General features: G+C 53.3%; 7 protein-coding genes across 7 annotated transcripts; 3 read left to right on the forward strand and 4 right to left on the reverse strand.

Moving 5' to 3' along the window:
• The first annotated feature begins 719 nt into the window (after positions 1 to 719).
• HMPREF1120_04525 (uncharacterized protein) lies at positions 720 to 2,098 on the forward strand. Its single transcript, XM_009158656.1, has one exon. The coding sequence runs from the start codon at positions 1,288 to 1,290 to the stop codon at positions 1,687 to 1,689; it is 402 nt and encodes a 133-aa protein (XP_009156904.1). The 5' UTR covers positions 720 to 1,287; the 3' UTR covers positions 1,690 to 2,098.
• Positions 2,099 to 7,624: 5,526 nt separating this feature from the next.
• On the reverse strand, positions 7,625 to 10,900 carry HMPREF1120_04526 (mitochondrial exoribonuclease Cyt-4; the record flags this gene model as incomplete). The annotated part of the gene is made up of 1 exon (XM_009158657.1): positions 7,625 to 10,900. One exon carries the CDS (start codon positions 10,898 to 10,900, stop codon positions 7,625 to 7,627), a length of 3,276 nt encoding a protein of 1,091 aa, XP_009156905.1.
• Positions 10,901 to 11,056: 156 nt separating this feature from the next.
• Positions 11,057 to 13,202, forward strand: HMPREF1120_04527 (uncharacterized protein). Its single transcript, XM_009158658.1, has one exon. It carries the CDS (start codon positions 11,278 to 11,280, stop codon positions 12,394 to 12,396), a length of 1,119 nt encoding a protein of 372 aa, XP_009156906.1. The 5' UTR covers positions 11,057 to 11,277; the 3' UTR covers positions 12,397 to 13,202.
• HMPREF1120_04528 (uncharacterized protein) lies at positions 12,713 to 15,582 on the reverse strand. Its single transcript, XM_009158659.1, has 2 exons — positions 13,722 to 15,582; positions 12,713 to 13,666 (listed from the first exon to the last, which is right to left on the reverse strand). The coding sequence occupies exons 1-2, from the start codon at positions 14,188 to 14,190 to the stop codon at positions 13,452 to 13,454; spliced, it is 684 nt and encodes a 227-aa protein (XP_009156907.1). The 5' UTR covers positions 14,191 to 15,582; the 3' UTR covers positions 12,713 to 13,451.
• Positions 15,118 to 20,399, forward strand: HMPREF1120_04529 (uncharacterized protein). Its single transcript, XM_009158660.1, has 4 exons — positions 15,118 to 16,291; positions 16,361 to 16,437; positions 16,505 to 16,819; positions 16,875 to 20,399. Exons 1-4 carry the CDS (start codon positions 16,269 to 16,271, stop codon positions 20,135 to 20,137), a joined length of 3,678 nt encoding a protein of 1,225 aa, XP_009156908.1. The 5' UTR covers positions 15,118 to 16,268; the 3' UTR covers positions 20,138 to 20,399.
• On the reverse strand, positions 20,385 to 25,049 carry HMPREF1120_04530 (DNA-directed RNA polymerase II subunit RPB2). Its single transcript, XM_009158661.1, has 2 exons — positions 24,931 to 25,049; positions 20,385 to 24,884 (listed from the first exon to the last, which is right to left on the reverse strand). The coding sequence occupies exon 2, from the start codon at positions 24,755 to 24,757 to the stop codon at positions 20,966 to 20,968; it is 3,792 nt and encodes a 1,263-aa protein (XP_009156909.1). The 5' UTR covers positions 24,758 to 24,884; positions 24,931 to 25,049; the 3' UTR covers positions 20,385 to 20,965.
• A 181-nt stretch (positions 25,050 to 25,230) lies between these two features.
• On the reverse strand, positions 25,231 to 27,262 carry HMPREF1120_04531 (3-oxoacyl-[acyl-carrier protein] reductase). Its single transcript, XM_009158662.1, has one exon. The coding sequence runs from the start codon at positions 27,143 to 27,145 to the stop codon at positions 25,322 to 25,324; it is 1,824 nt and encodes a 607-aa protein (XP_009156910.1). The 5' UTR covers positions 27,146 to 27,262; the 3' UTR covers positions 25,231 to 25,321.
• Between the last annotated feature and the right edge of the window lie 66 nt (positions 27,263 to 27,328).

The following is a 27,328-nucleotide window of genomic DNA, read 5'->3' on the forward strand; positions in this document are numbered from 1 at the left end:
GTTCTGATTGGACAGTTGGCCTTTTGGTGGAATGTCGTTCGAAGTGCAATGTAAACAGGAGGTGGGCGCCGCATAGAACCAACGGGTACTAACACAATAGTAAGGTCCTTGTCCATCGAGACGATATAATAAGATCAATTTTGTACAATATTCGTTGTATACAAAGCCTGAATCGGCAGGGGGAATCATAAGGTCGGGACCGTAGATATTTACATCTTTGGTTAGAAAAAATGCATTGGGAACACATGTCTTCACACCTCACCTGGGCCACCACTGGTGACCGCTTGTGTTCCCCGTGAAGGGGCCCGTCGTGACCACCGGTCTGGGCGGAAGGTGCTGTTCGTACTGCTGCTCGTATTGCATGGGGTGGCCCGCCATCTCCATGCTGTAAAGTCTCGCATCTACTGCATGGCCCGGCGGGCCATGATTTGGTGGTGGTGGTGGTGGTGGTGGTGGTGGTGGTGGTTGGTTCTGCCACATAGGAGGCTGCTGCTGTTCCCGAGGCATATCCGGCTGATCACCTCCAGGATCCTTTCCACCGCCCCCTGAAGCGACGTCGGCCATCATCATGTCGTTGGCTTGAGCTAGGGAATGTCCTCGCATATTGTTCATGGTTCCTGCATCCACACCCTGCGGAGTGCTAGCATCGACATGTTGAGGTGCAGGTGGTAGCGGTGGCGGTGGCGGTCTGCCCTTGCGAGCTATTTGCCTGGGCGTGCCAGAGTTGCGTCGCGACTTTGATTCCGTCTCACTTACGGGGGAGAGAAGACCATCACGAGAGGCTGTCTGGGAGTCACCTCCCTGTGGTGTGTCTCGCTGTTGCTCTCCTATGGGGTGTTGATTGGCGTACTCTGTTCGCATTTCCATGGGCCAAGGATTGTTATGGCTTTGCTGCTGAGATCTTATGTCAGCAGCACTGCGTCGTCGATCCATTGGCGGCGGTGGGCCGTATGCGTTGTCCTGGCGAGACAATCCGTCGTCCTTGAGGGGAGAACTGACAGGGTGATCGAGTTGTTGATACTGTCCGGATGACGTTGTGTAGAATTGACCATCAGGTGCTCTTCTGCCATTGTCCAAGGGGACCGTCATATTACCTGCTTGCCGTCCGTCCTCGCGGGTCGGGCCACCTTGACCAAAACTGTTCATGTTTGCGGACTGCGATGATTGCATATTGCCGTCGTGCTGGCGTGGTTCATTGACGGACATTGTGGGTGGTCCTCCATAGAAACTCTGCTGACTCGTGTCCGGCACCATCCAGGTGGACGGATCCATGGCCTGCCATCCGGCATGATACATTGGCGGATGAATCAACATGGGAGGGTGCATCCAGAACGGGAAAGAGTGCATCTGCGATCCATTGTCCGGGTGTCCGCTCGAATAGCTCATGGCTGCATATTGCATCTGATCGCTTGCATTGAACGAAGTGGGTGCGCTGTGGGCGAAAGACGCCTGCTCCAGACTATGCTGCATGGACGCATCGTGGAAGGAAGCAGCCGACATTTCACTGAAGGAAGACATGGGTTGCGCATAAGGTGGTGGTCCTTGGTCACGTGCCCAGGCTTGCGGGTTTCCATGCAGCGCATTCTCATAGTTTGGAGGCCTCGCACTGTATCTCAGTCTTTTCTCCGGTCGGGCTTCATCCTCGTACTGGAATGTTTGAGGTCGTTTGAGATGATGTTGTCGTTGTAGTTGCATGGGGTTGGAGTGGTCAACGGGAGCTTGGTTCGCGAAAGATCGTGACTGAGGTGTATGCGTGTTTTCATCGTTGAAAGATTGGCTGAGCCCATCCTGTGTTTGGGCTGTGCCATCTGCAGCAGCATTGGGCTGCTGCTGATCAAACGGTCTCAGCACCCTTTCCACAATGGCACCCAATGACAACACAGCAGCTTGGGCAATGGAGGATCTGGGTGATCTTCTCAACGACCCTTGGAAGAACTTGAGAATATCTTGTAAGCGATCCATATCTGTCTGAATGTGATCAATATCCTGCCGTAACCGGGCAATACCCAGCAATGAGGCGGCACAATAAACACCAAAACATCGCGGCCAAGGTGGAGTGGGTGAGGAATCGAGAGCGTTGATGTACTCGAACAGACTCGTGATTCGGCGCACAGCCTGAAACATCTCTTCGAGGTATCCCTTCGATGAGTGCTTTCGGAGGGGTTGAGGTCTTTTCGACTTTGTGGAAGAGGAGGTAGATGATGGTGTATGTCCTTCGGATTTCTCGGATTTTCTTGAACTTCGACCCAGCGCCATTGACATGACAATCTGCGAATTGAGTACCATCAAGAAAAGCTGGATCTTATATTGGTGTTCCGCGATTGCGGCCCACAGAGGAGGGTCCGTTTTCCCATTCTGGGGAAGATAGGAGAACTTCGAGTGCAACTCCTGTAGGCGTGCCAAGTGGGATTCTAGTGTTGCTTTGTCGACTTCTGGTTCGGCTTTGCCCGGAAACTTCTCGGGAAGAATATCGTTGAGGACCTCTTGCATGTACTGTGTAAAGTCCAGGATATTGAGCAGAAGGTCTCTCTCTTCCTTCCTTGGGCAATCCACGGTAGGTCTGGGGACGCCGTGGGAAGGGGATATCAACGGCCGCCGACCGAGAATGAAACTTAGCTTGGCGTCGAAATCGATCAGAAGCCACCAGACCCGGCGGCCAGCCTCACGATCCGTCTGTCTATCGGTATTAATGCTGGAGCCATCATCTTCGTCCACTAACAACTGTTAGCACGAGCTTCGTATGCACACGAAAGGAGGACAGGCGAATCATACAACCCAAGGTCTGTGCATCGCGCAACAGACTTCCCAAGGCACACCATGCTTCCACTACCATCCCGGCATCAAGATGCTGATGCGCCTCGAGGAATCTGTAGTAGAGGCCACGGAGACGTCCAGATAGTCTACGGTCAGGCTCTGGGATCAGGAGCGAACGAAGGTTTGTCCGGGTAGGGGAAGACGCCTGGAGCGCTTTGTCGAGGATCCTCAGCTTCTCTTCTTCGTTGAGCCTGCAGTTAAAGACTTCGACCGTCTGTATTGACGAGATCGTGTCCTCACTAGGTGTTTCGGTGGCTGACAGACTCTTGAACTAAAGACTCGATTAGCAGGCCCGAGCAGAAAGCGAGGAATGCGTGAAATCACCTTGTCGACGCATCGTGCTAGGGAGAATGCGCCAAAGAACTTCCTGTGAGGCCACGGGAAGATGTCCTCGTCGTCGGTGTCCTCCGTGTCTTGTTGAAGGGTGCTTTGTGATCCTTCCTTCTGAAGTTCAAGAGGAGAGGTCTTAGGCTGCCACCATGCAGGTCAGTATATGAGAAGACATCATCCAGATCACCATCATAGAGTTACTCACTTCGCTATCTTCATCATCCTTGGAGACCACATTGCGATACCAGCAGCGAGGCTTGTCTCGCTTTTTCTGACATGTTGAACAAGGAATACCACCAGAGCACTGCACCAATAGTCAGTGGACATCGCTCCCCTACTTCCTGGGCGTTGCACTGTCGTACCCGAGATTTGCTCACACGGCAGGGGACACAGGAGTTGGCTCGTCTTTTGGCAACTTTATTAGAATCACCGCCTTGAGGCGATGGCGGCCCTTGTGTTGACATTGGTGTGTTGAAGTGTCACCATGATAGTTTGTGCAACCACTGCCTCCCCGCCTAGTGGAGGGCAGGGTTCAGTTCACTCGGCTGCGCAGATCTGTGTTTCGGTTTATTCGGTCGGACAGAGACACGATGTAGTGTATCGCTTGCAGATGCAACGAGATCTGGCGTTGGAATTGTTTCCAGTCGGCTAAAGCGATATACTGGACCGAGAATACAAAAAGATACAAGATGCCACCAAACGTTTGGTTCCAGAGAGATGTGCGCACGGGACAGACATCTACCCGGGGAGAAGCCACACCCGATATACCACGATCTCGGAGGCGTTATTAGACGGTTGAGGACAACAAGAATAATGCGAGGCCGTCGATAAAAGTCGTCAAAGTGCGGGCACGAAGGGGGTTTCCGGCGCTGCGGGCACGTCAGGAAGGGCCGACGATGCTAGTGATATGGAATTGCAAATAATGGATAACGGCGAGGATGCCGGGGGACCCTCAGCTGCACGAAATGTTGCTTTGTCGAACTGTGAATAGCCAGAATGCCATGGCGGTTGAGTAATGAAGTGGGGATGTTTGACTGGCGTTGGCGTTGGTGTTGGCATCGAGAGTCGCCTCATACCAATCAAGGGGGGCCCGCCCTCTCGATTTGTTCGAAGACGACGACTCGAGCAGGCTTTGCCTGGCGAAGGATGACCGAAAGGGAGGCTTGCTTCTTCGAGAGGCACAGAACAGTGTAGCTTCACCTCTCCACTTCTGCAGCCAGCCGTCACGCCAATCGAGTCCACACTTACTCGGTCGATTCGACTACTGTTGTAGCTTTCCATGACATGAAGGCCAGGGCGACCTTTAGCCTTGCGAAAGCTGAGCCGAATCTTTGACTGTATAAAATATAGTGAAGGCAGCTTTAGCCTGCCAGCGTGTCGCATCGGAAGGGGTCATCTTGCGCCAGCCAGTAATCGGGACCGTAAAAGTGTCCGTGCTTTCCACCGTTTAGCCTCCGTCTTTGACCGGGTCCAGGGCACACGTTAGACCTGAATACAGTTCTCAGACATGCTGTACTAGGATTGCATGTGTTGTTATTTCGCACTCTGCAGGAAACGCCGTGCGGCCGACAGATCACATCGTGCGTATGTGCATATACCACGAGCTTTCCAAGGATCATCTTTTCAGCCACGAGTTGTTTGCATGATCAGCTGTTTAGGGCCGCCCATCTGTAGAGCTGAGCGCAAGGCAGCAAACAGTATGCGATCGCTTGAGCCGAATGGCCGAGATCTACCAGGGCCTGTGAACGATCCTCTGCAAACAAGTTTGATCGCTAGGATGGCTGGGCATCGGGATATGAAATTGCTGGTGAGAGTCCCGGCCCCTGCCCGGCAGAGGTCAATGACAGGGATGATAGACGAGAGATCGTAAGACCAGATCTGGTTGTTGGTGCCAGGACTATGGGCTCTAGGGCGATCTATGAGACCAGGGTATAAAGCAATGATCCTTCACCGCCGCAATGCCCCTGGTCATGGGGCTCGATTGGACGCTCTGCTGCAGCCAGTCGCGCACAGTCAGCTGCCTCCAGGGGTTTACGGAGGGGCCAAGTGCGCATTATTGAACCGGAGGATGAGTCCCGCGAAACTGACAGGGAGCCGGTTGTCTGTGGCTTGCATTTGCAGGTGAGGGTCTGATCAAGCCTGCAAGCAAGGTCCTGGCACTCCTTGGACATTTGAGATGAGGTTGCAAATTAGTTTAAAAGAGAGTGAAAAACGGGCTCGAGGAGCAACAAAGCGTTCACCCGTTGCGAGGACCGAAAGGCGCGATCCTAGCCTGAACCCTTAATTCAAACATGTCTGTGTGTCCTTTCGACGCAGAGGCCTTCAGTTAAAGCCCCCCAGGCTGTCACCGGGTCCGTGTGGGAGGGGAGAAAGACCTTGTGCCTTAATCGGCATGGCTCGTCCTGTCTCTCTCGGCTGTGGCCCGATCTAATATCTTTAGTTTGCTGTATCATGCTTCGTGAGTAGGCGAGTTCTTGTCTCGTCCCTCAGCCACTGGCACTGGTTCGCGGTTCGTCGGCAGTTGCTTCCCAGGTACAACCGAAGGGGTTGATATATATCTATTTCTCTGACGGACATTGGTCTGAAGAGTTCCTGGTTGCGATATGTCCGACTTTTTGAAAGCTTTCAGCACCTAAGTTGTGTTGTTTGAGATTGTGTAAAATCGTACGGGGCTTATCACCAGGGTTGCCGACTCCGCCATACCTGGCATCCAGGGATTGGCGTCGAATGCTATTGCCAGTAGCACCGTCCTGCTAAGCTTAACGATTGCGCCTCACTTTATCACTCGCTAACCTTAGGGGAGATTACTGGACGTCGGCGCATCAGTGTTTCGAACCAGACCGTTGACTGGGCATCCCGTTCGATCCCCAAGGGATAACCACTGGACGTCTCGCAATGTACGTACAACGCGACGGGATTACCCTTGTAACGTCATCCTACACAATTGTGATCAGTAGTCAACTAGCAGTGAAGGCCACGACAAGTCTTTGGGCTCCAGATGGAAGGCTGAGCCGTACCTGGTGCCACTGCGGCCGACAGGAGTTGTACACTGGTTCGACTGCAAAGTAAACCTCCCACGGTAACTTTGAGCGGTGGATATCTGCAACAGTCCTAATCGAGGAACATCTCGATGAACATCGCTTTGAGTGTTTTGCGGCCTGCTCCGTGACTGGGTAGCCTCGTCGGGTTGGCCGCCCAAAGTGAATCTCATGGTGATTCATGACCAGCCCCAGAACTAATCTCGCTGCGTCTGTAATAATGCTGCTGTAGTATTTGTCGTTGTCGCAACATCGTAGGGAGTCGGTCTCGCTACCGGCGGGTTGCGCCAGCTGATCCTCTACGAGCTGATTGTTTGCACGATTTCGCTGATCGTCTCCCCACTCGGCTTCTTCTGCCAGCTCGCAACGGATGACCCTTGAGAAGCTGAGATACTTTCCAAGGAAAAGAGACCTTGGCTCTCTACAGTAAATTTGTCGGCGATCACCCCGTAATGCAAGGAATCCTCCAGAAGAGTGGCCTCCTGCTGCTCGCCTTCGTCCGCTGAAGCCTACGCGTTATGGCATCATGGCCAGCTGAAGGCCATCCACCGCTGACCTGTCAAGCATGTCAAAAGTCTAACTTATAAGGCCAAGCGGCAAATTGGGGCAAACATACTTTGGCCAAAATGCAGAGTATTTGTCACCGGAAGCGACATCCCCCCGACTAGGGCGGCGCTGAGATGGGCCAGCAGGCCAACAGAACGTCAGGCCAACCTCCCTTAGCGACACTCAAGCCTTTAGCGGGTGGGCGGACGATATCTAGGTCATGTTGACCGCAGATTGCCGCCAGGAAATACTCTCCGCTCAGTTCCTGACACTGGAAGTGGTTTAGAGGGTTCAAGTTGTGGTCACAGGATGGCTGGATAGGATAGTATGTTCCTGAAGTAAAGTTCACTACTCAGTAGTACCACTGGCTCGGCGTGCAGATGTGAAGGTTCAAACCTCAGACACGGGCCAACAATCTTGAAACAGGCGAATACGAGCGTTGAGTTGGCCAGACCCCTTGAAGCCAGATCGTGACGACGGCGACGCCGAACTGCACCTTGCGCACGGCTACCGTCGTCCCCTGCCGTGTGGTATTGTGTAAACTATATGCATTGCTGATATTCGAATTGTCTGGCGAAAGTCGAGGCCCTCGAGAGCCAAACCTTTACGGGTTTGAAGGTGCAGCTTTCTGGTTGTTGGGTTGAGCATTCTTTGACGCTTCCCCCATCGTCGGTGCTATCGTGTAAACTATATGCATTGATATTTGAGATGTTGAGCCGTCTGGCGAAAGTCGAGGCCGTCGAAAGGCAGAATTTTACGATGCTGAAGTTGTGCATCTTTCTGGTTGTTGGCTCGAGCATTCCTCGACGCAAATATATGCATTGATATTCGAGATGCTGAAAGTCGAGACCTTCGAGAGCCAAAGCCAAAGCTTTACGATCCGATGCTGCAGCTTTCTAGCTGTTGGCTCGAGCATTCTTCGACGCACCCTCCATCGTCGCCGCTACGGACCTAGGGACGATTCTGATGCGATCCTTGAAATTATACGTGTCGCTGGGAGGGCCAACGGCACGACAGGACACCCACATCTCATCGAGGTCGACGAGCTCGATCTTTACAGGCAGATACGATTCGCGGTGGGCCTTCTTTTCCCATCCTTCCGGAGATTCCAAAAGTTTGGTGGGCAATTGGAACGGCAGAAGTTGGCCCCGCAGTCCACTGTCTTCAGGAGTAGTAGCGGTGACATCGTGAAGCGTGATCACTTTGAGATCCCACACTTCAGGAAGCTCCGCCTCTTTGAAGTGAAAGGCTCGGAATAGTGCCCGGAGGGCCCAGCGTGTCTTGGGGGCCCTCATGACCTTGTAGAGAAGGGAGCGTAGCTTTTCAGCATCCGTCTCAATGTACTCGTCCACCATTTCTTTGGTGTATGGTAGACTCAGATGGCTTGCATTGCCTCCAGCCTCCACGAGCCCTTCGGCTTCCGCTCGTAGGTATGCATCGACCTGCCAGTGTGCAAGTGTGTCTGTAAACCGTCGGATCGGGCTCGTGACACGCAAGTACGAGCTGGTATTCAAAAACACATGCGGAATCGGAGTCGAGGAATATGTTCCCAGGGCAGGCCGTTTGTTCTCCTGCACATCCATGGTGTTGAGCTTTGACAAAGGGAAACCAGGCTGGGTCAGAGATCCGCTGAAAAAGGCGGGAATGCCCCGGTCCGCAAACCATTTTGCCGCTGATTCGGCCGCCAGCGTCATTACCAGTGTGGTCAAGTTTGCTGAATGCTCCCACTCTCCGAGTCGGATTGGCTCGACCACACGAGGCGCAACGCACTTGATGAGCGGATCGCCTTGGTAATGGTAGCTGCGGTAGAGGCGCTCTGGGTAGTATTCTTCAACGAACGAAGTTTTGACATCAGTCTCGTTCTGAGTGATCAGCCAATTCGCGTATTCAGGCACTGCCCTTCGACGCGCCTCACTTCGGGCTAACATCAGCTCGTGGAGCTTCTGGATAGTTGGTTTAAGCTCTCGGGCATGCTCGAAGTTCTGGCTCGTTCCGTTGCGGTCGGAAGGCAGGGCATCCTCTGCTTGCGGGCCGAGGACCATGTACGCTTGTTCGTTGACAGATTTGCCCAGTAGATTATCCACGGTCGTCGGTAATAGGGGGATGACATTCCGGAGAATGGTAGGTCGAATCTTGATGTCTTTGACCTCGCCATCCTCGGAAATGAGGGTGCTGATGGTCAACGCGGGAGAATTATCCTTGAGACTGACAGCATGCGAGAACCCCCAGGGAAACATGGGTTGGACCTCTTCATGATACAACGTTTGACCAATGCTGCGTGCCCTCTTCGCAAAGATATGATCGGGTGTAATAAAGGCAGATGGATGCGCAACATGCGAGTGAATCCAATATGTGCCTGGAATGGCCTGGTTCTGCTCCAGGGAATAGCCGTCATCCCTGATCAGGGTGGTCTCTTCATCCACGCAGAATACGGGGAGATCAAAATCTTCTCGCAAGGAAGCCATGGAATCTTCAAGCAGAGTATGATCCCAGTTCTCTTCCAGTCCCAACTCTTTAGAGACCCTGTCTGACTCTGCAAAGAGCCGATCGACCTCATGTGCACCCTTCCTCCCAGGAACCTGTATGGATACGTCGTGGTCCATAGGATCCGACCAAGGAGGGAGTACCCCTAGCTCTTGTAGTAATAGACTTCCGATCTTGCGCTCAAGGCGAAGTTTCGGATATGCCCCAACTGCCCGAAGAATAAGGGAACCGATGGAATGATACCGAGTCCGAAATTCGGGGAGCGGAGTGCGGATGTAGCAATCCCACAGAAACTCCAGCAGCATCTTATCGGTCTCGGAAAACCTTTCGCCAGTGTCCTTGGTGACGATCTTGCCGTTTTCAATCAGCTGGATTGAGCTCGGGCCCAAGCTGCCAGTTGTTGTTGGAGACCTCAGAGCACGGCTTTTCAGAATCAAGCGCCGTGCCTTCTCAATGAAAGAACTCAAAGGGTTGCGCTCGAGGGCTCTTGTCACGTCCTTCCCCTGGGCTGCCAGAGCGGCAGACTCCTGATAGTCTCGCGCCCACTCGCACACATCCTCGAAGCGCTTGACCAGCTTTTTTGGCGTGAAGACAAACATTGGGGCTTCCCTCACTTTGGTGGGCACCAGCTGGATCGACGTCGCGCTGTTTCTCAACGTCAAAAAGATGATCATCCTGGCCGCTGGTGACAAATCGGTATACTTGACATTGAGCAGCTTCTGAACAACTTCCTCGAAGGTGAGACAAGTGTAGTACTCTTCATGCGACAAGCGTTCGTGAACATAGTCGAGGGAGCGGAGATTATCCCGCCGAAAGGCCAGCATTTCCTCCTCGAATTCGCGCAGACGGCGCACCAAGCGTGCAGAGTCACGATGAGGGACATCCCCGGCAAAGCTGAAGCTTGATGCAATCTCCATTTCGCGAGCTTGTCTTTCGAGAGGCTTCACCGGCAGATGTTTCTGAATGGGCCGCATCTCTTCCACTGTGGCGAATCCCCTGACAATGGGGCTGGTCGTGCGCCTAGTAGTTTCCGCCAGCCATCGGCCATCGGCTAGAAAGAATTGATTCTGTACGCCTGCCTCGCCCATGTAGATCGCCAACTGCTCTCCGGACTTGACACCACGCGGACGGTGGTAGATCAAGTCTCCCGGATACAGATTGACCGACTGGCGGCCTTCCAACGAGTCTTCGAACTCCTCAAGTTCAGCATCTTCTTCCGTTGCTTCGTCGGTCAAGCGGGACTCTTCGATGAAGAGGGAATTGGGCAACGCAGTCAACCTGCGCGGACCATCAAAGTTTGCCGCGGCTCTCTCCGCTTTGTTTTTCTCATTCTGAATACTCCATGCTCTCAAATGATCTCGCACGGCGGACTGTCCTGGGAGGGTCTTTTCTGGTCGGTGTTGTGCACTAGACAACGAGGAGAGAACGGCGGACTCGAGGGATTGAGGCGGTTGTGAGGACTCGTCCAGAGCGCCATGTCTAGATTGAGTGCTGAATCTTGCTGTGTGTGTCGTTACCGGATTGCTTCGCTGTGTGATAGAGACGGTTGGTTGCAATACAATGTTATAAGACAATCTCTCTTGCGAATAAGAGGCGACATGGCGTCGAAGGGAGGAGGGACACTCCTGGCTATTGTATCGCAGATGTCTGGTTATAGTCAACCTGGTATTGTTCCGAGACACCTGCATGCTAGGGCCCGTAGTCTCGACCGTCGAAAACGCAACAGACGGTGATACCTGGTGCAATATGCAAGTTGTACTATGTAGAGATTGACAGATGGTGGTGACGAAGTAATAGATTTCGGGTATTGGAGAGACTGCGGCGCGCTCAAATCTTTCTCCACGCCTCAAGCCTCCACCGCAGGTTTGATCGGTGATGTATTTATTTATTACTCACCTACTGGTATGGTGAAGTAGTATGACCAACGTTGCACCTTGGATATTCACCGTCTCACTTATCGTGTGACCTATGGAGACTTGGGCAACCTGTCGTTCGTCTCTGCTTTAACTCGAGCATGTGTATTGCCTATCCGTCCATTTAGCGCAACCACTCCGACACCTTCAAAATGCCTATGATTCAGCAGCCCGCCAACCAGATTAAGTTGACCAATGTCTCGCTGGTAAGATACAAGAAGGGCAAAAAGCGGTTCGAATTAGCCTGTTACAAAAACAAGCTCCTAGAATACCGAGAGGGCACAGAGACGGACCTCGACAATGTCTTACAAGTCCCCACGATTTTCCTCAACGCATCAAAGGGCGAGACTGCCCCGAATTCCGAATTGTTGAAAGCATGGCCGATGCCCACGCAATCCGAAGAATCGTCGCACGGAGGCAAATCCGGTGGCAAAGGGGGCAAGAAGGGCAAAGGAAAGGCGGCGAGTGATGAGACGAATGTCGAAAAGTCCTGGAAGGACAGTATCATTGAAGAGATTTTGAAAAAGGGCGAGATCCAGGTGAATGCAAATGAGAGGAAAGAGTTGCTCGACCGGATGGAAAGAGAGATTGTGGAAGAAGTTGCGCAACGGGTAGTTGACCCGCAGACGAAAAGAGTATACACTCCCGGCATGATCAAGAAGGGCTTGGATGTGCTCTCCAAACAGGGCGGGCATGCACCGCCGCAGGATTCTCTGGGTCATAAACTGGGGAAATTGAACATCGAAGAGGGTGGCAAGAAAGGCTCAGGAAGTGCAGCAAGATCCCGCGATGCAAGTGGCCAGGAGACGCCTGTGACCGAGGAGGATGAGTCGACCGGAGGAAATGCCAAAGGCAAAAAGAGCGACATGCCCATGTGGACGGGTGTGGTGACGACCAAATCGGTCAAGCAGCAAGCGCTTGAAGCCATACGCGCATTGATAGCATGGCAGCCCATCCCGGTCATGCGAGCGAGAATGAGACTACGGATCACATGTCCAACAAGTATCGCGAAGCAGGCACCCAAGTCGAAGGCGGCCAGTACGGACGATGGCGGCGCCGAGGGGGAGCAGGGCAAAGGCACGGTCAAAGATAGGATCTTATCGTTTGTCGAACAGGTCGAAAGCCAGGACGTCCAAGGGGACGAGTGGGAGGTTGTTGGCTTTGTCGAGCCTGGCGCCTTTAAGGCTTTGGGAGAGTTCTGTTCGGCAGAAACAAAAGGGAGAGGGAGACTTGAGGTTCTTGATATGGCTGTCACACACACCGACGATTGAATTATCGACCCTTGAGCTCCATTTGGCTTTACAGATCGGTAGCCTCTCCTAGTACATCGTACACATCATACGACCCACGGATCAACTACAAGCAACATCACTCTTTCACACCCTGCTGTCCATGGAGGCTTAGGACGATTCTCCGTGGTCGCTGCAAATCGAACAGGATGGCCTACTGCGCCGATTCTCCATGGCGCGTGGCGGACGCGGAGGAGGCTCAAAGGACACTACGCAAGTATGGCCTCAACTAGGCGATCATCATATGCCTGAGGACAATATCGCGCCTCTAGCAATCATTGCCTCCACAAGATCGTCTCTACGAGCCACCAGACCTACCAACCTCGACACCGTCTTCACGTCTGTTGGGTTGGTCAAATTCTACCTCTACAGGTCTGCGCTCACTCGTCTTAGGTGCATGCATTGTGCAGGGTATGGTCCGGCACCTGAATACACATTAAGACGACGCAAGAAGATCCCCTGTATTCTGTCCAGGTCAAATTATGGCCAAATTAGGAGGATAGCAAGGCGGTAAACGGCCTAGAGGACGTGGCGATCAAGGATACTTGCAGACGCATCGTACGTTTGTCACCGCAAGAGGAAATATATCAGTCTGGGAACTCGTTCAATTCAACCGAGCATGGATTGTTGAAGAATAATCTTTAGCCTCACAAAGCCACATAATGGGCAATGCTGACCAGTTCCAGGCTCCAGTCCTTGGTTGCTCGCCAGCTTTGAAATTGGCTAACACGCGATTCATGACCAGCTGCAACCAATTCATAGTGAAACAGTGTTTTGCAAACATTCCACCAGAGGTTTCGGTACAGCTTTAATCGAAATGCTGACCCTCCTAACCCCCGATCCCTGTCTCGTGTTTTCAAAACACCAATATTGACCCGAACGCCCTTCTCATCATAACCACGTCTTTCCATTTCCAAGTCTCCACGTCAAATCTAATGACGGAACGCCGTAATCCCCAAAATCATCATGTCATGCTGTTTTAATGTTTTAACATCTCCTGCAACTTGGCGTCTGCTCGCTTCACAGGGTCGAACCGCTTAGATAGCGCCGCTGACGGCAAATCGTCTCGGTCCCAGGGAAGCCCGTGTCATGGCCTGCTCGAGCTCTTCGACCGTGAAGGGAGTGTCGTGAGCCGTGGTTTGCTTTGTAAGTACAATATCCGGAATATCAATTCCACTGTCATGCATTGCGAGCTTCATGGCCGGTTCAACTGGTGCAGAGGGAATTGGGGTTGTTCGCTCGGAAAGGGACGCTGTGGAAGTCCAGTTAGCGGTTGGCCAGTTAAATGAACACAAGTTGCCACGTACTGCTAGGGGTATCACGGTCCAATACCGTACTGGCAGTAATACTCTTTTCCCGACTTGAGCTGTCGGTGCTGCTGCGTTCCTCTTCTGTCCTCGTGGGAATTGTTTCTTCGAATGACTGTCTTCTGCTGGGCACTCTGCTCTGTACTCTGCTCTGGGCTCTACTCTGTATCCTGCTAGCCGCCAGACTCTGCGCCTTGGTGCCACCTGGCGAAAACGTGCCAGACAAGGCCATAGAGTTCCGTCGAGCCGGCGCGGAGAAGGCATCGGCGAGAGAGAAAGCGGCTAGGCTGGCTTGATGTTCCGGATCAACCTTGCCTCTGTATTTGGATCGAGGAATCTCGTGCGGTTTATAGTATTCTATGTCGGTTCGGGCGGTATAATGGGGTTCGTTCGGTAGAATAGGATCCGGTGTGCTGCTCATCTTCGAGGACGAGGAGAACCTCTTTCGTAGTCGTGCTCGTAAGCCCATGACGGCTGTATCGGCGAAATATCGGTATATAGAGGTGTCTGGTTCAGAGGAGCAGCATGCCCCTTGTAGGTTCGAAATGTGTCTTTGAAAGCGGGAGGTGGCTATAATGTTATGGTGATAACATCGACTGTGTTGTTTCGTTGTGTTGATAGACGGGAAGAAGGATGAAAGACAGAAGAAGAATAGAGTGGTTGAAGTGATCCGCTGCTACTAGGAGAGAGAGTTCGTCTATCAGGTGAGATGTCTCCGCCTCCGAGATGTTATCGGGCTCGACTCAATAAAACGTGCCGGGAAGTGACGAGACAGTGGACACCCCCGGCGCTGTGGGGGCTAGAGGAGTGTGAAGACAAACCTGGCCATAAAACAGGCATAAAGTTGCCCCGGAGGACCTTTGGATGTCCGAGCATGATTCAGTGTGTGGATTGTAGTATCCACTCTACAACCATTATCGTCGTATGTTTTGATAGCATTTAATTGAGCATAAATGGTTGAGTGTGTGTAGACCAAAGGGAGGCGAGTTGCCTAAGCACGAACAAGCAGGGACAGGGTCTCGTCAATCCGACGATTCCGTTTGAAAGGTGGCTCCGATAGGCTCCCTGACCAGTACCTATCGATCTCCTGTGGCTTGCTGGGTCCGCATGGGGGATCCCCATCATGCTTATTGGCGGAGATGTGAGCACTTCTGGGGGCGCTTGAATCCCAATCCTACCTCACTAGTTGTGGTTAAGTTATGGTCGGAGTGGGCGAAAGCGCTCGGTCCCCCGGGTGTTCTGGCCTGAAGGTTGCGCTGTTGCTGGATTTGCTTCCCATGCAATGTAACCTGCAACAACAAAAGCTCTTTACCAGTTGGAAGGCCACCAGCGAAGATTGAGGCGGACCAGTTTATGGTGCATTTATGGTGGTAGCGATCCCTCGCGTAGTACTGCCGCGATCTTGTAACCCGTCGAGATCAGCAACTGGATGCACGATGCACGCCCACCGGACCCAAGACGCCTTCTCGTGCTTGACCCAGAGATTGTCACCTTCTAGAAAAGCCTAGCGCTGGGTTCGTTCCGGCAGTCTAGGGACTTGGTTGGACAGAACATATGGTTCCTTGCATCAGCAGCAGTCACTGCTGGATCTGACGGCTCGCTCTTTTGCAGTTCCAGGCTTCTATCTGGCTCGATGCAATATTTCGCTTGGATAAAGTATGCTCAAGGCAAGGCGAGTCGCCATGCTTTGTCTGCCACAGATACTGTATGAATGGCTTCAAATCTCGGGCGCGATCAACCTCTCGTTGCACGGGCCTGGGAACGTTAGCATGGTGTCATCAGAGGGTCTGATGGTGGACTGTTTCCTGTATGCTCCGTGTCTGGTATGCTGCGAGCTCAGCTTAACCCGCTGGCGGCCAACACTCGGGCGAAAGCGCAGCTTACGTGGCGAGAGGGAAAAGGATGGCATCTGATAGCACGTGATGACCACAGCAGTACCACGTGATTACATTCACGTGCCCTGTGAGTCACGTGACGCGCTCAGACGCCTCGTCATGACCCACTGCGGCGCGTCGTTGCAGGTGATGCAATAACACGTCTACCCACTGGCACTGCAACCTCCATCAACCCCACCATCATCACCACCTCCACTGGCACCATCAACTCCAGCAGCAACAACAGATCTGAATGCAGATTTGCCCATTCCCAGCCACAGTGAGGCCATCTCCAAACCATCCTGATGACTTCATCTTGGTAGGGAAGCTCACAATCAGTGCGGGAGTTGCACCAGGAGTGGGATATCTGATATTCGACCCAATAGAAAGTCGCCCTTCTGTATTTGTGGCTGGCAGACCTGCAGCTTGTGTCAATCACTTTCCTTGGTTTTTGCTGCTGTCACACCGTTGAACAGGGTATGATGACGCAACTGCAAACAAGCACGAGTGTCACAATCAAGCCCAGCATCACCGCCATGTAGGAGCCAAGTTGCGGAGTGCTTGTAGAATCTATCTGTTTTTCTTGAACAATTGTAGTCGTCTCAGAGTAAGAGAGCTTCTTCATTTCGGCACATGATATCGACGCAGCCACAGTATCTTCCAGGTTGTATGAATGGACGAGTCGAAGGAAATCCGGTAAGATCCTCTGCATCCCCAAACGCATTTCCTTGCACACCGGCTTATTAACGACCCAAACAACGACAGACACGATCTTGAATCATCTGCATCTACTGGGACCACTGGCAGATCCGCGAACCAAGATACGGAAAGCACTATCCCAGGTATGTATCTGCAGGAGCAGCCTGTGGCTGCAAGAACCATGTCTGGGGTCTGCTGACACGCTAGAAGGCACAGGCATAAACCCGTCCGACCAGGAGAAGGCAGCGGAGAACACATCGAGTGAAGGACTTGGGGTTGCAGCAATTGGCGAGACATTGACAATCAAGAAAAGAGTCCTTCCCAAGGGTGATCCGGTTCCCAGTGTCATTGACCCGACCTCAAGCGATCCTACTACGTTCAAGATGCCCGAGCACTCGTCTTATCAACCCGTTGCTGGGGTTCCGCCGGGGGCAGCTGAGACGGCAGCCTCGCGAGCATTCAACAAGGCTAATGAGAGGGATCAGACTAAAGATACCGTCAAAGACAAGGACATCGAACAGACTGGTAAGCCACGAGTCCTGTTATCAATATGGAGAAAGCCTGCTCTGACATCAGCCAGTCTCTCATATACCCGGAGCATTTCCCACAGATGAGCATCCTACACCCATAGAGGAGACCGCCGGGGCAACTGCAACCGGCAGCACTCGAGCGACAGACACAGGATCACGTCCCTACGGATCTGGTATCTCTGCTGGCCCATCGGCGCAGGATACTAGCGTACCAGCACCCTCAACCTTGACCACCACGGCCTCGCCCTCAACCAGAGACACGGGTTATGGCCAAGCCGAGGGGACCAAGGTACCAGATCGAGCTACTACATCTACGATACCAACCAGTACATCTGCTGATAATGCGTCAAGCCAGCCGGAGTCATCTGGCACATTTGACCGGATCTTGGGCGCAGTGGGTCTTGGAGGAACTGCTGCCGCCATCTCTTCTGCCCTTCCTGGGACTGGGGAAGAGAAAGAGTCCCGCTCTGTAAGTGATTACCCAGAGCAGCCGACGACGACCACAGGCGTGGATTCCTACACTGCTCCTACGCGCTCCGGCGACGTTGCAGACAAGCCGGCTACTACTACCGGCGTGGACTCCTACAACGCGCCCACACGCTCCGGTAATGATTGGAACCAGCCTACCACCACGACTGGGGTTGATACTTACACTACCCCATTGCACTCTAGCGGTGTGTCCGAACGACCAGGCGCGGCTACAGGGGCAGCTGCTTCCACTGGTCGCACACCTTCCGGGCCAACCCCTTCACACTATCGCAAGGAAAGCATTCCAACCACGGCCTATCCCCAAGGTCAAGATTCTCCGGCTCCTATCAACCCGCCTGTCGGTGGCACTGCTGTAGCTGCGGACGAAGAAGACCGACAGGACCATGGTGGCCATAGAGGAGGCCTCGCCGCCGCTGGCGCAGGCATTGGTTTAGCTGCCGGCGGTGTCGCAGCACATGAATACGAACATGGCAGATCTCAACCTGAGGAACACGGCAGATCTCAACATGAGGAGTACGGCAGATCCCAACCTAGTGGATCGGCTACCTTCTATTCTTTGACTACCTCTGACACCCCATCCCAACCAGCTCAGCCCACCTCAAGCCTGAGCCGGCCTATTCAGGAGGATACATCGGGCTACGAAGCGTACAAACATCCCTCCAACATTTCCCCTCAGCCATACGCATCTACCGACCCTCAAAAAGACTCGACCGGTTACGGTGCGGCTGCCACCACTGCAGGTCTTGGTGTCGGTGCGGGCACTGCCGCTGCTGCCATCCACGATTATCAGGACAGTGGAAGACAGTCCGCAGGTGCACTACCCTATCGCAATGCACCGGCTGCCAGTCAGTCTACTGCGAGCTCAGATGTCCCCTTCGCATCCAGCCAACACGCCCAAGGTCTGAGCCGGGACATTGATGAGAACCCCGCGGCCAGAAGCGGGTTCTCCCAAACACCAACTGATTTGCGCCAACCCATTACCGCAGAACACACGGATGACTCTCGGGGATATGGCAGGACTGCCGCCGCTGCGGGAGTTGGTGCCGGCGTTGGTGCAGCAGGAGCCTATGCCCTGCAACACAAGGACGAGCCCGAAACCGGTGACTTGTCAGGAGGCAAAGCGTATCCAACGTCACAGACTACCGTCGAAGACCAACCCATGGTGGCCACTGAACCGGCTGCTGTTCCTGAACCCGTGCCATCGGCGGGAGATCGAACTGCACAGCAAGTGCCTGTTGCTGCTGCCGCTACTCATCAAGACCCCAGGAGATCCAACGAGGGTACTGATCGGGGTGGGCCGGTGCCTGCTACAACGTCCTATAATGAGCCGGCAAGGGACTCCACTACGACTAAACCGACGCCTGGGGCTGTCCAAAGCTCCGAGAAAAGCACCAAGACCGAGCAAGTTCTCAAGCCAGAAAAGGAAGACAGACACACTGGTCGGGATGCAGCCCTTGCCGGAGCTGCCGGAGCTGGAGCTGCGGCCTACGGCGCGCACGAATACAACGAGCATCAAGCTGAGCAGGAAGCCGCTAGGGCGGCGGAGGCCAAGCGGCAACAAGACATTGCTGAGCAGGAGGAAGCTCGTCGAAGACAATTCGAAAAGGATCAAAAAGCCGCCGAAAAGCGAGCCGCTAAGGAGGAGAAAGCTGAGAAGAAACACGAGAAGGCGGTAGAGAAGGAACAGAAACAACACGAAAAGGATCTGGCTAAGGAGGAAAAGGAAGAGAGGAAGCATCAGAAGGAGCTAGCCAAGGAAGAAAAGAAGCAGGAGAAAGAGCTTGAGAAGGAACAGAAAGAAAAGGAGAAGGCCGCCGCCGCCGCCGCATTGGCCGAGAAAGAGCGTCGACAGCAGTACGAACGTGAAGAACGAGAACGCTTTGAGGCTGCCGAAGCCGAGAGGAAGCGACGTGAAAAAGAGGCGGCCGGCGCCGCCGCAATTGGAACAGGCGCTGCCGCTGGCACCGCTGCCTATGCGGCTCATGACAAAGAGCAGCAACCTGGAGAAACAACTCCGAGAAGCTCACGAGAAACCGACCGCAACCGTCTTCACAAGGACCCGCCTCAGGAGAAGAAGCCCGGCATCTTGAAACGGATCTTCAAGCGCCGCAAGAACAAGGACACCGGTCTCGAAGAGGAGTACAGCACTGACGAAGAGGAAGAGCCGCGTCACTCCAGCCACTCTGGGCGAACAGGAGCAGCCGTAGGCGCTGGTGCCGGTGTAGGTGCTGCTACCGCTGCAGCTGCAGCTCATGAGCACCACCGCGACGAGGGCGCCGCTGGGGAGGGTATCCTTCCTCAGAAGCCTTCCTACAACCCCCTCCACAAGGATGAGACCATCCCTCTTGTTTCGACCGATACCCCGATCGCAGATAACCTCGCATCCGAGCGCCAGGCACATCAAGCCTCTGGGACAACAGGAAGAACAGCAACCGGCGTGAATGAACCCGTGTCATCGTCCACAGGAACGTACCCTGCCGGTACTCATTCTGGTACTGGTTACGACACAGGCCCTACCGCTGCCGACACAGCCGCTGCTGCTACAGTCCCAGGTTCAGCTGGCCATGACACCACAGCGCGAGACTATGGCAACACCACTGGCACCACCACAACAACAGGCCTCCCCTACGACCCCAAGCATGACCCAGAAGCGTCGCGCCATCTCCAGGAAGTCGAGCAGCAGGCTCATCAACAACACGGCGAACACCACCAGGGTGGCTTTCTCCACCGCGTCATTGACCAGCTGAAACCTCTGCCTGAGCCGGACGAGATTGCTCGTGAACACGGCCACGAGCCTACTCATACTACGACTACTCACGACTGAGAAATGTCCGAACGAATTGTGCAGTCTGCGGAATGCTTCCTATCCAGCCTCAAACCCACATTGGTGACTTTTCCTACCCAGCCTCAAACCCAGATTGACGACTTTACTACTTCTACTCAAAGTACTGTAGCTTAGCTTAGCTAATTATGTAGCCACGACCACCATCGAATGTCACGCCGTTGCTGTGATACCTTACCGTCCTACTTTTGAATTACTGTAATTGTACGCCTAGTAATGAAAGACCTAATCTGGTACGTAGTTGGGGATTTAATCATTTTATTTTACATTGCATAGCATTGCATTGCATAACCAAAGCCAAAACGCAACGCGACGCGCTCAATTTTGGATACAAGTACAGTACTAACGTAAAGCTAAGCTTACAATACAAGCAGACGCAAGAGAGAAAAAAAGGGAGAGAACGCCATCCTCCCAAGCAACGTACTGTAAGTTCGGCGTGCGTGCGTGCGTGGTCTCTGGATCTACAGCACGTGCTCGAATGGTCTTCCTCCGAGCCAGCTGCAGCATGCGTGTATCCATCAACCATTGATATCTGTTTGATTCTTCTTTGGCCTCTACTTCTTCCTCGCTGGCGCCAACACCTCCATCACCACCACCGCCAACCACCCAACCAGCCAAGTTGCCAGTGTAGCAGTTGAAAGAGTAGTACGACTGACCATCTGAGATGCAAAGAACCTGGAGGAAAGGGGGGCAGGGAAAACCGATTCCGTCCATCGACCAGTCATCGCAATCTCGCCCACTTGCCAGTCTTTTGCAGACAGATTGTAGATACGGCAAGAAGTCAAGTCACTCCTAGGTAATTAACTTCCTTTAACTTCTCTTGGTATACAACCGAGCAGCGATGTTCATGGCCCAAAGCTCCTGGAACAGCAGCTTGGCGGCATACGGCAAGTAGATCTGAGAGATCTTGTTCTTGTTGTTGCAGTTCTTGCACTCAAAGGTATTCTTCTTGAGCTTTGCAATCACCGTCATGAGACCACAGATGTCGCAGACGTGGACGCGGAAGGGGTCCGACACGTCGAAAAGACGCTCCTTGAGGAACGAGCTGGCGCCATGGGCGATCATGCAGTCGCGCTCCATTTCTCCGAACCGCAGACCACCGTCACGCGCTCGACCTTCCACCGGTTGACGGGTGAGGATCTGCGTGGGCCCACGGGCACGCGAGTGGATCTTGTCATCGACCATGTGTCGCAACCGCTGGTAGTACGTCGGTCCCAGGAAGACCTGGGCCACCAGCTTGCGACCAGTGTGCCCGTTGTACATGACTTCGAAGCCGCGAGACTGGTAGCCCATATTCCGCAACAGCTCCGAAATCTGCGTCACCGTCACTTTCGTGAAGGGTGTGGCGTCGCCTTCGTCTCCACGTAGCGTGGCCACTTTGGACAGTTGGCATTCGATCAAGTGGGCAATGGTCATTCGGGAGGGAATGGCATGCGGGTTGATGATCAGGTCAGGCACGATGCCTTCTCTTGTGAATGGCATGTCTTCGTGCCGATACGTAATGCCGATTGTACCCTTTTGACCGTGCCGAGAGGCAAATTTGTCGCCGATCTGGGGGACCTTGGTGGTTCGGACGCGCACTTTCGCGAAACGATGCCCTTCCGCCGTGGTGGTCAGCATCACCTGGTCGACAATGCCAGACTCGGTGGACCGCAACGGTGTAGAGACATCACGCTTGATGTGCTGTTTGAGTCGCTGGCCCAACTCTTCCGCGTCTGGAGCCATCGGTGCTGTCTTGCCCATGATGATATCCTCGCCACTGACGCGAACGCCTGGAGCAACGATGCCGTCCTCGTCAATCTTGTCGTATGTGCCATGTTTGAGTCGTAGTGTATCAGCTCTGGTCGGTTTCTCGAATTGTTCCACCACGGAATGTCCGACACTCTTCTCTGAATCTTGGTAGGTTCGGTAGAACAGCGACCGGAACAGCCCTCGGTCGATGGAGCTCTGGTTCATAATGACGGAATCTTCCTGGTTGTAGCCTGAGTAGGTTGCAATGGCAACAATGGCATTTTGCCCGGCTGGAAGCTCGCGGAATTTGAGGTAGTCCATGGCCATTGTGCGAGCAAGAGGTTTCTGCGGGTAGTAGAGAATGTTGGACATGGTCTCCATGCGCTGGTCAAAGTTCGTCAAAAACACACCCATGGCCTGCTTACCCATGGCAGATTGGTATGTGTTTCGGGGCGATTGATTGTGGTCGGGGAACGGGATGATGCTCGCGCAGACGCCCAAGATCATGCTTGGGTGGATCTCGCAGTGAGTGAATGTGTGCGCGTGAGGATTGAGTAGCGGATCATTTCTGCTCAGAGGGTCATCGTCGTTTTCAATCTCCAATCCGAAGTGTTTGGCTCTCGAGTCGGACAACGCTTCAGGGGTCATGCAGATCATGGCGGTTTCTTCTTCCTCGGCATCTAAGTATTCGACAACTCCCGACGCAAGGAGTTCAGTCCATCCAAACGGTTTAACCTGCTCGTTCCAGTCTTGAAAGTCATTTTCTTTCAAGTATGTCGTCTCATCCAGCTTTCTGATGTGCTCTTTGTTGAGTACCAGATTACCATGGTTTTCTGAAGAGCGGTCGGTTTCGACGACGAAAAGAGGACGAACGATCCGGCCCGAGTCCCCGGAAATCTTGAACTCCTTCTCCCGAATGTCCCAGACCAGACTTACTTGAGAGTCGAAGACGCCCCTTCTTCGAAGCATGCGGAGATCATCGACCAGTCGTTTCGGATCCCGCAGTATCACAGCAAACCAGACGCCATCAACGAAGACCTTGGTAGCTTTTGGATTGAGACGAGGTTCCCAATCCTCAAGCGCCTCAACGTTCTTTGTCAGGACATAATTCACAAGAGGTGCAGTCTCATAGGAGTTTGTGACCATGGACATGAGTGAAAGATTCTTGACCAGACCGCAAGCCTGACCTTCGGGCGTTTCAGCTGGACAGACATATCCCCAGTGAGTGTTGTGCAATTGACGTGGTTTGGCGATTTTGCCTTCTCGGCCGATGGGTGCATTGGTTCTTCGAAGATGGGACAGAGTGGAGGAGAAGGTATACCGACTCAGCACTTGAGAGACACCAGCTTTGGCTTTGTCGAGTTTCTTCTGGTCGCCCCAGTTGCCAGTGGCTAGAGAATACTTTAACCCGCTTGTTATGATGGGATGTTTAAAGCCTGCCATGATGTTGATGGGTTGACCTGCCTCTACCCGCTTCTGCATGTACCGATAGAAGTCTTTCGCGGCTTTGTCGAATTGCAAGCGGAACAGATTGGTCATCAAGGGACCAGCCAAATCCAGTCGCTTCTTTCCAAGGTGGTCACGATCATCTGGTTCTGCTCGTCCAAGGGCACATTTCAAGAGGCGATGAACCATGTACCCGAGGAAGAAAGCCTTTCGAGCAGTAGCATCCGGGCCTTGTCCAATGTGCGGCAAAAATTCTTTCTGCAGGATATCCGTGGCATGCTTCTGTCTCTCGTGGCTTTTCAGCGTCGGGACATTGCCTCGACGAGCAATGAAGTCTCGCGCCAAATCAGCACCTTGGATAGGCTGACCTTCTTGGAGGGAGCCCATCAACATATCCATCATCTCTTTGTCACTTTGATCGAAGCAGATCTTCTCCAGGATATCAGCATCAGATACGATGTCCAACGCCCGGAAGACGATGACAAGCGGAATGTCCTGCTTGACATAAGGAAGCTGGACTCGGATCGGGTTGTCGATCTTTGTACCCTCGGGACCATCCACCCGTCGGAAGAGCTTCACTGTGCACTGAGACATCATCCGTGCGCCCCGATCGATGACCGATCTGATCTCAGCAAGATGTGTGAAAGGTGCAGGCGCCGCCTTTTGGAAAACCTGCACGATATTGCCTGCACTTCGTTCCTGGGCGATAAGCACCTTCTCGCTGCCGTTGATGATAAAATAACCGCCCTGGTCATAAGGACACTCTCCCCAAGCATATAAATCCCTCTCATCCTGGAACCGGTCGCTCATAAGGTGGCATGTCATGCTTCTGACCATGATGGGAATCTTGCCAATGTAGACCTCTTTCTCGGAATCAAAATCGCCTTCCTCTGTGCCCTCTCGCCAGTAGAGCTGTGAGCCGTCTTCTCTCATGACTCCCTCATCGACTCCTGCATCGTCCCACGGCTTTTCCTTAGCATAGTACGTCCTCCTTGTCATCTTCACGAAGGCCGGACTTGCGTAGGTCAAACTCCGCAGGCGCGCCTCATGTGGCATGCAGTCGGCGGTAACGCCATCGCCCTCGACCATGTTGGGTTTTGACAGTGTGACCTTGCCGAACTTGACTTCGTGCCTCTTGATGACAACTGGGTTCGGATCGTCCTCGTCGACATTTTGCGCATGGTCCAAGGTGACACCTCCCTTCTCGTTTACCAGATCCTGCAAACCCGATCTCATAAAGTGGTTGAACGAATCTATCTGCATAGAGGCCAGCTTTTTGATGTCGAAGAAAGAACTGATGACTTTCCAGCAGTCTTCAGATGTGATGTCCGTGTCGACTGCATCGACCACGTCGCCATTTTCGTAGGTGCCATCTCCCCCATAGTATCCGTTTGGTTCGTATTTAGCATCTCCAAAGTCCGCCATCTCGCCCGGCACAGGCCCGAGGACTGGAAGCGTGCGGTCAGGCTTCAAGGCTCGAGGCTGGAGAAGAGGAAGGAACTCGTTGGCCTCGCGCTTGGGATCGTCTCAAGGCGCGGTTAGTTTGAAGGCACTGAACTGTCAGTCAAGACTTCAGGATGCCTGCACGTAGAACCCACAGTGCCAGAGACAGCCGAGAAACAGTCGCAAGTCACCAAAACCTCACACCCGACAGGAATCAACCAAGACGAGAGGAGGGTTGATGTTAACTTGAGCGCAACTGGATTCCTGCAACTTTTCGAGGGCAACAAAGACGCAGAGGCGACTTCAAAGAGGCGCAGCCTTGGCAGGGACCTATCACGTGACAGAATTGCCTCGCCAGATCACGTGGAAGGCTTGGACCGCCGTCCCAGTTAAGGAGTACCTACAACGTACGTGCGCAGTGCAATGGTAGGAATGTTTGAGAAAGGGGTGGGCAATTGCGGCATCACAACAATGGGTATCTTCGATTGTTGGTACTTTATGATCAATGCTACTTGATCACTTTGCTATCCAGGCTGCTTGCTATTTTTACTGCTCGACGCACAGGAGCAACGCTTCCAGCATCTCTTCAGTAGCCTTAGCTTCATCACTTTGACTGTGGTCCATACCCTCGATTTGATCTCTGAGGCTCCGCTCCAGTATCTTCAGTCCATCCTCACCAAGCAGCACGGCTATCGTTTGCCGCGCGCCGTTGTCTTCAGCCACCATCCAGCTAAGAATTAGCTCGATAGCCTGCAGTGAAAACAGTCCCGCATCGAGGCGGCGGGAGAGCCACCCATCAGCTAACGCTTCAGCCTCGGCGTCGCTTATTTGTTCCCTCTCTCTTCTTATAGAGGCCTCAACTCTGCTGAGACGCGTCTTGTACTCTCGCCGTAGTTCCACCAGTCGCAAGATCTTCTCGTAGTCGTTTTCGACAAACTTGGCCAGCGTACGTATCCTCGCTGCAGATCCTCCGGGAAGATATCTTAGCAAGCTGGCCAGTATGCCGATTAGATGTTCCACCAGGCTCCTCTCCATTTTTTGGCTTTTCATAAGCATCCCGAACACAGTCTTCAGCCCAGCCGCTTCCACCAATCTCATTGAAACCACGATCGCATTGCCTCCGCTCATTGCATGGTCCAAGACGCGCAACGCTCTCGCCTTTGCGAGCCGCCCTTCTCGGAGCATGATAAGGCATAACTCGACGCCTTCACCTTCGACGAATTTCTCTCCTCCCAGTCTCTCCTCGACGACGCAAGCCAAGCAATCGAAGAGATTCTCAGCATACTCTTCTTCGTCGGAGTCCTTCTCAGGATCTCTCCTGGCATATGTGCTCAGCAGCTCCAAAAACATATCGACGCCTTCTTTTTGTGCAAGGCGATCACGATTCGCTCTATTGGATTGTAGAAGGATAGCAAGGATCTCTGCCGCATACTGGCGGTTTTGCCCAACCTTGCCGCGGGCATAAGGGTCAACCTTCTTGATCCTTGCCAGCAGCCACTGCATCATTTTGTCATTGGCACCCACGATCTCCTGGTTCTTCGCGTCTGACAAAATGTTCTCGAGTACATTCAGGATGTGGTAAACGCCAGCCCTATCGCTTTCGTTACTGTCCTCGTCGAGCCGACTGAGGTTGCTTGAAAGAAGGTCCACAAGATCATGCTGTAGCATTGCTTCAACGAGGATCTTCCACTGATCCTCGTTAGTCGAGGCGTCTTCGTCTGTAAGCTCTGCTAACAGTTCGCAAACCGCAATGGCAATATCAGTGTTCTCATGCGCGAGGAGCCCGACGAGGCTGCCAACGCAGCCCATTTTGACAAATTCCTTGTACAACTCGCCGTGCTCGCTGAGCACACTCAAGCCTTTGATTTCCGCATCGAGATCCGCCTCACTTCCCACGAACTTCATCGGGTCATTTTCATATTTGGCGCGCAACTCCGCGTTCTTGTTGATCTTTCGTTCGAAATTGATTGCGGTACGACGCAGCCAGGCAGAATCAAACTTCTCCTCTGCGTCCCCGTCATCGTTCTTGTCAATGTAGTCTATCAATTCGCGCTCTTGTTTTGACACCCCACCGCCAAAGAAGCGGCCTTCCTCATCGTCACCGGGTTCGTCCTCGACTCCGTCGGGCGGTAACGATGGCCCGGCTTCGATGTCATCTTGACCATCTAGGGTATCGTCCTGTACAGACGCAGCGGGGTTGCCAGAGCCATTGGAATCGTGGTTGTCGATGGTTAGGCTGCGCGGAGAGGATCCGTTGGTGACTTTGGTGGATTTGTTGGAGAGCGCATGGGAGAAGGCGGTGGTCGGGTCCTCAAGTTTACGCTTGGAACCAGCGCTGGTCCCCCGGAAGAGTTCATCTACAGATGTCATTCCGAAAGCAGTGCATCAATCGACCAAGCCATCCGGCGGAGGAGGATGTTTGAGAGACAGGAGACAGGAGATCAGTGGAAACAATCAAGAAGTCTCAATCCGTCAATATGGCCGGACAACCGGTTCATTTCCTCCAAAATATCGGAACATGCAGGCCGGCAAACCTGCCTTGCACGGCTTATG

This window comes from Exophiala dermatitidis (assembly GCF_000230625.1).
Source record: "Exophiala dermatitidis NIH/UT8656 unplaced genomic scaffold supercont1.4, whole genome shotgun sequence".
Classification (NCBI taxonomy): Eukaryota; Fungi; Ascomycota; class Eurotiomycetes; order Chaetothyriales; family Herpotrichiellaceae; genus Exophiala; species Exophiala dermatitidis.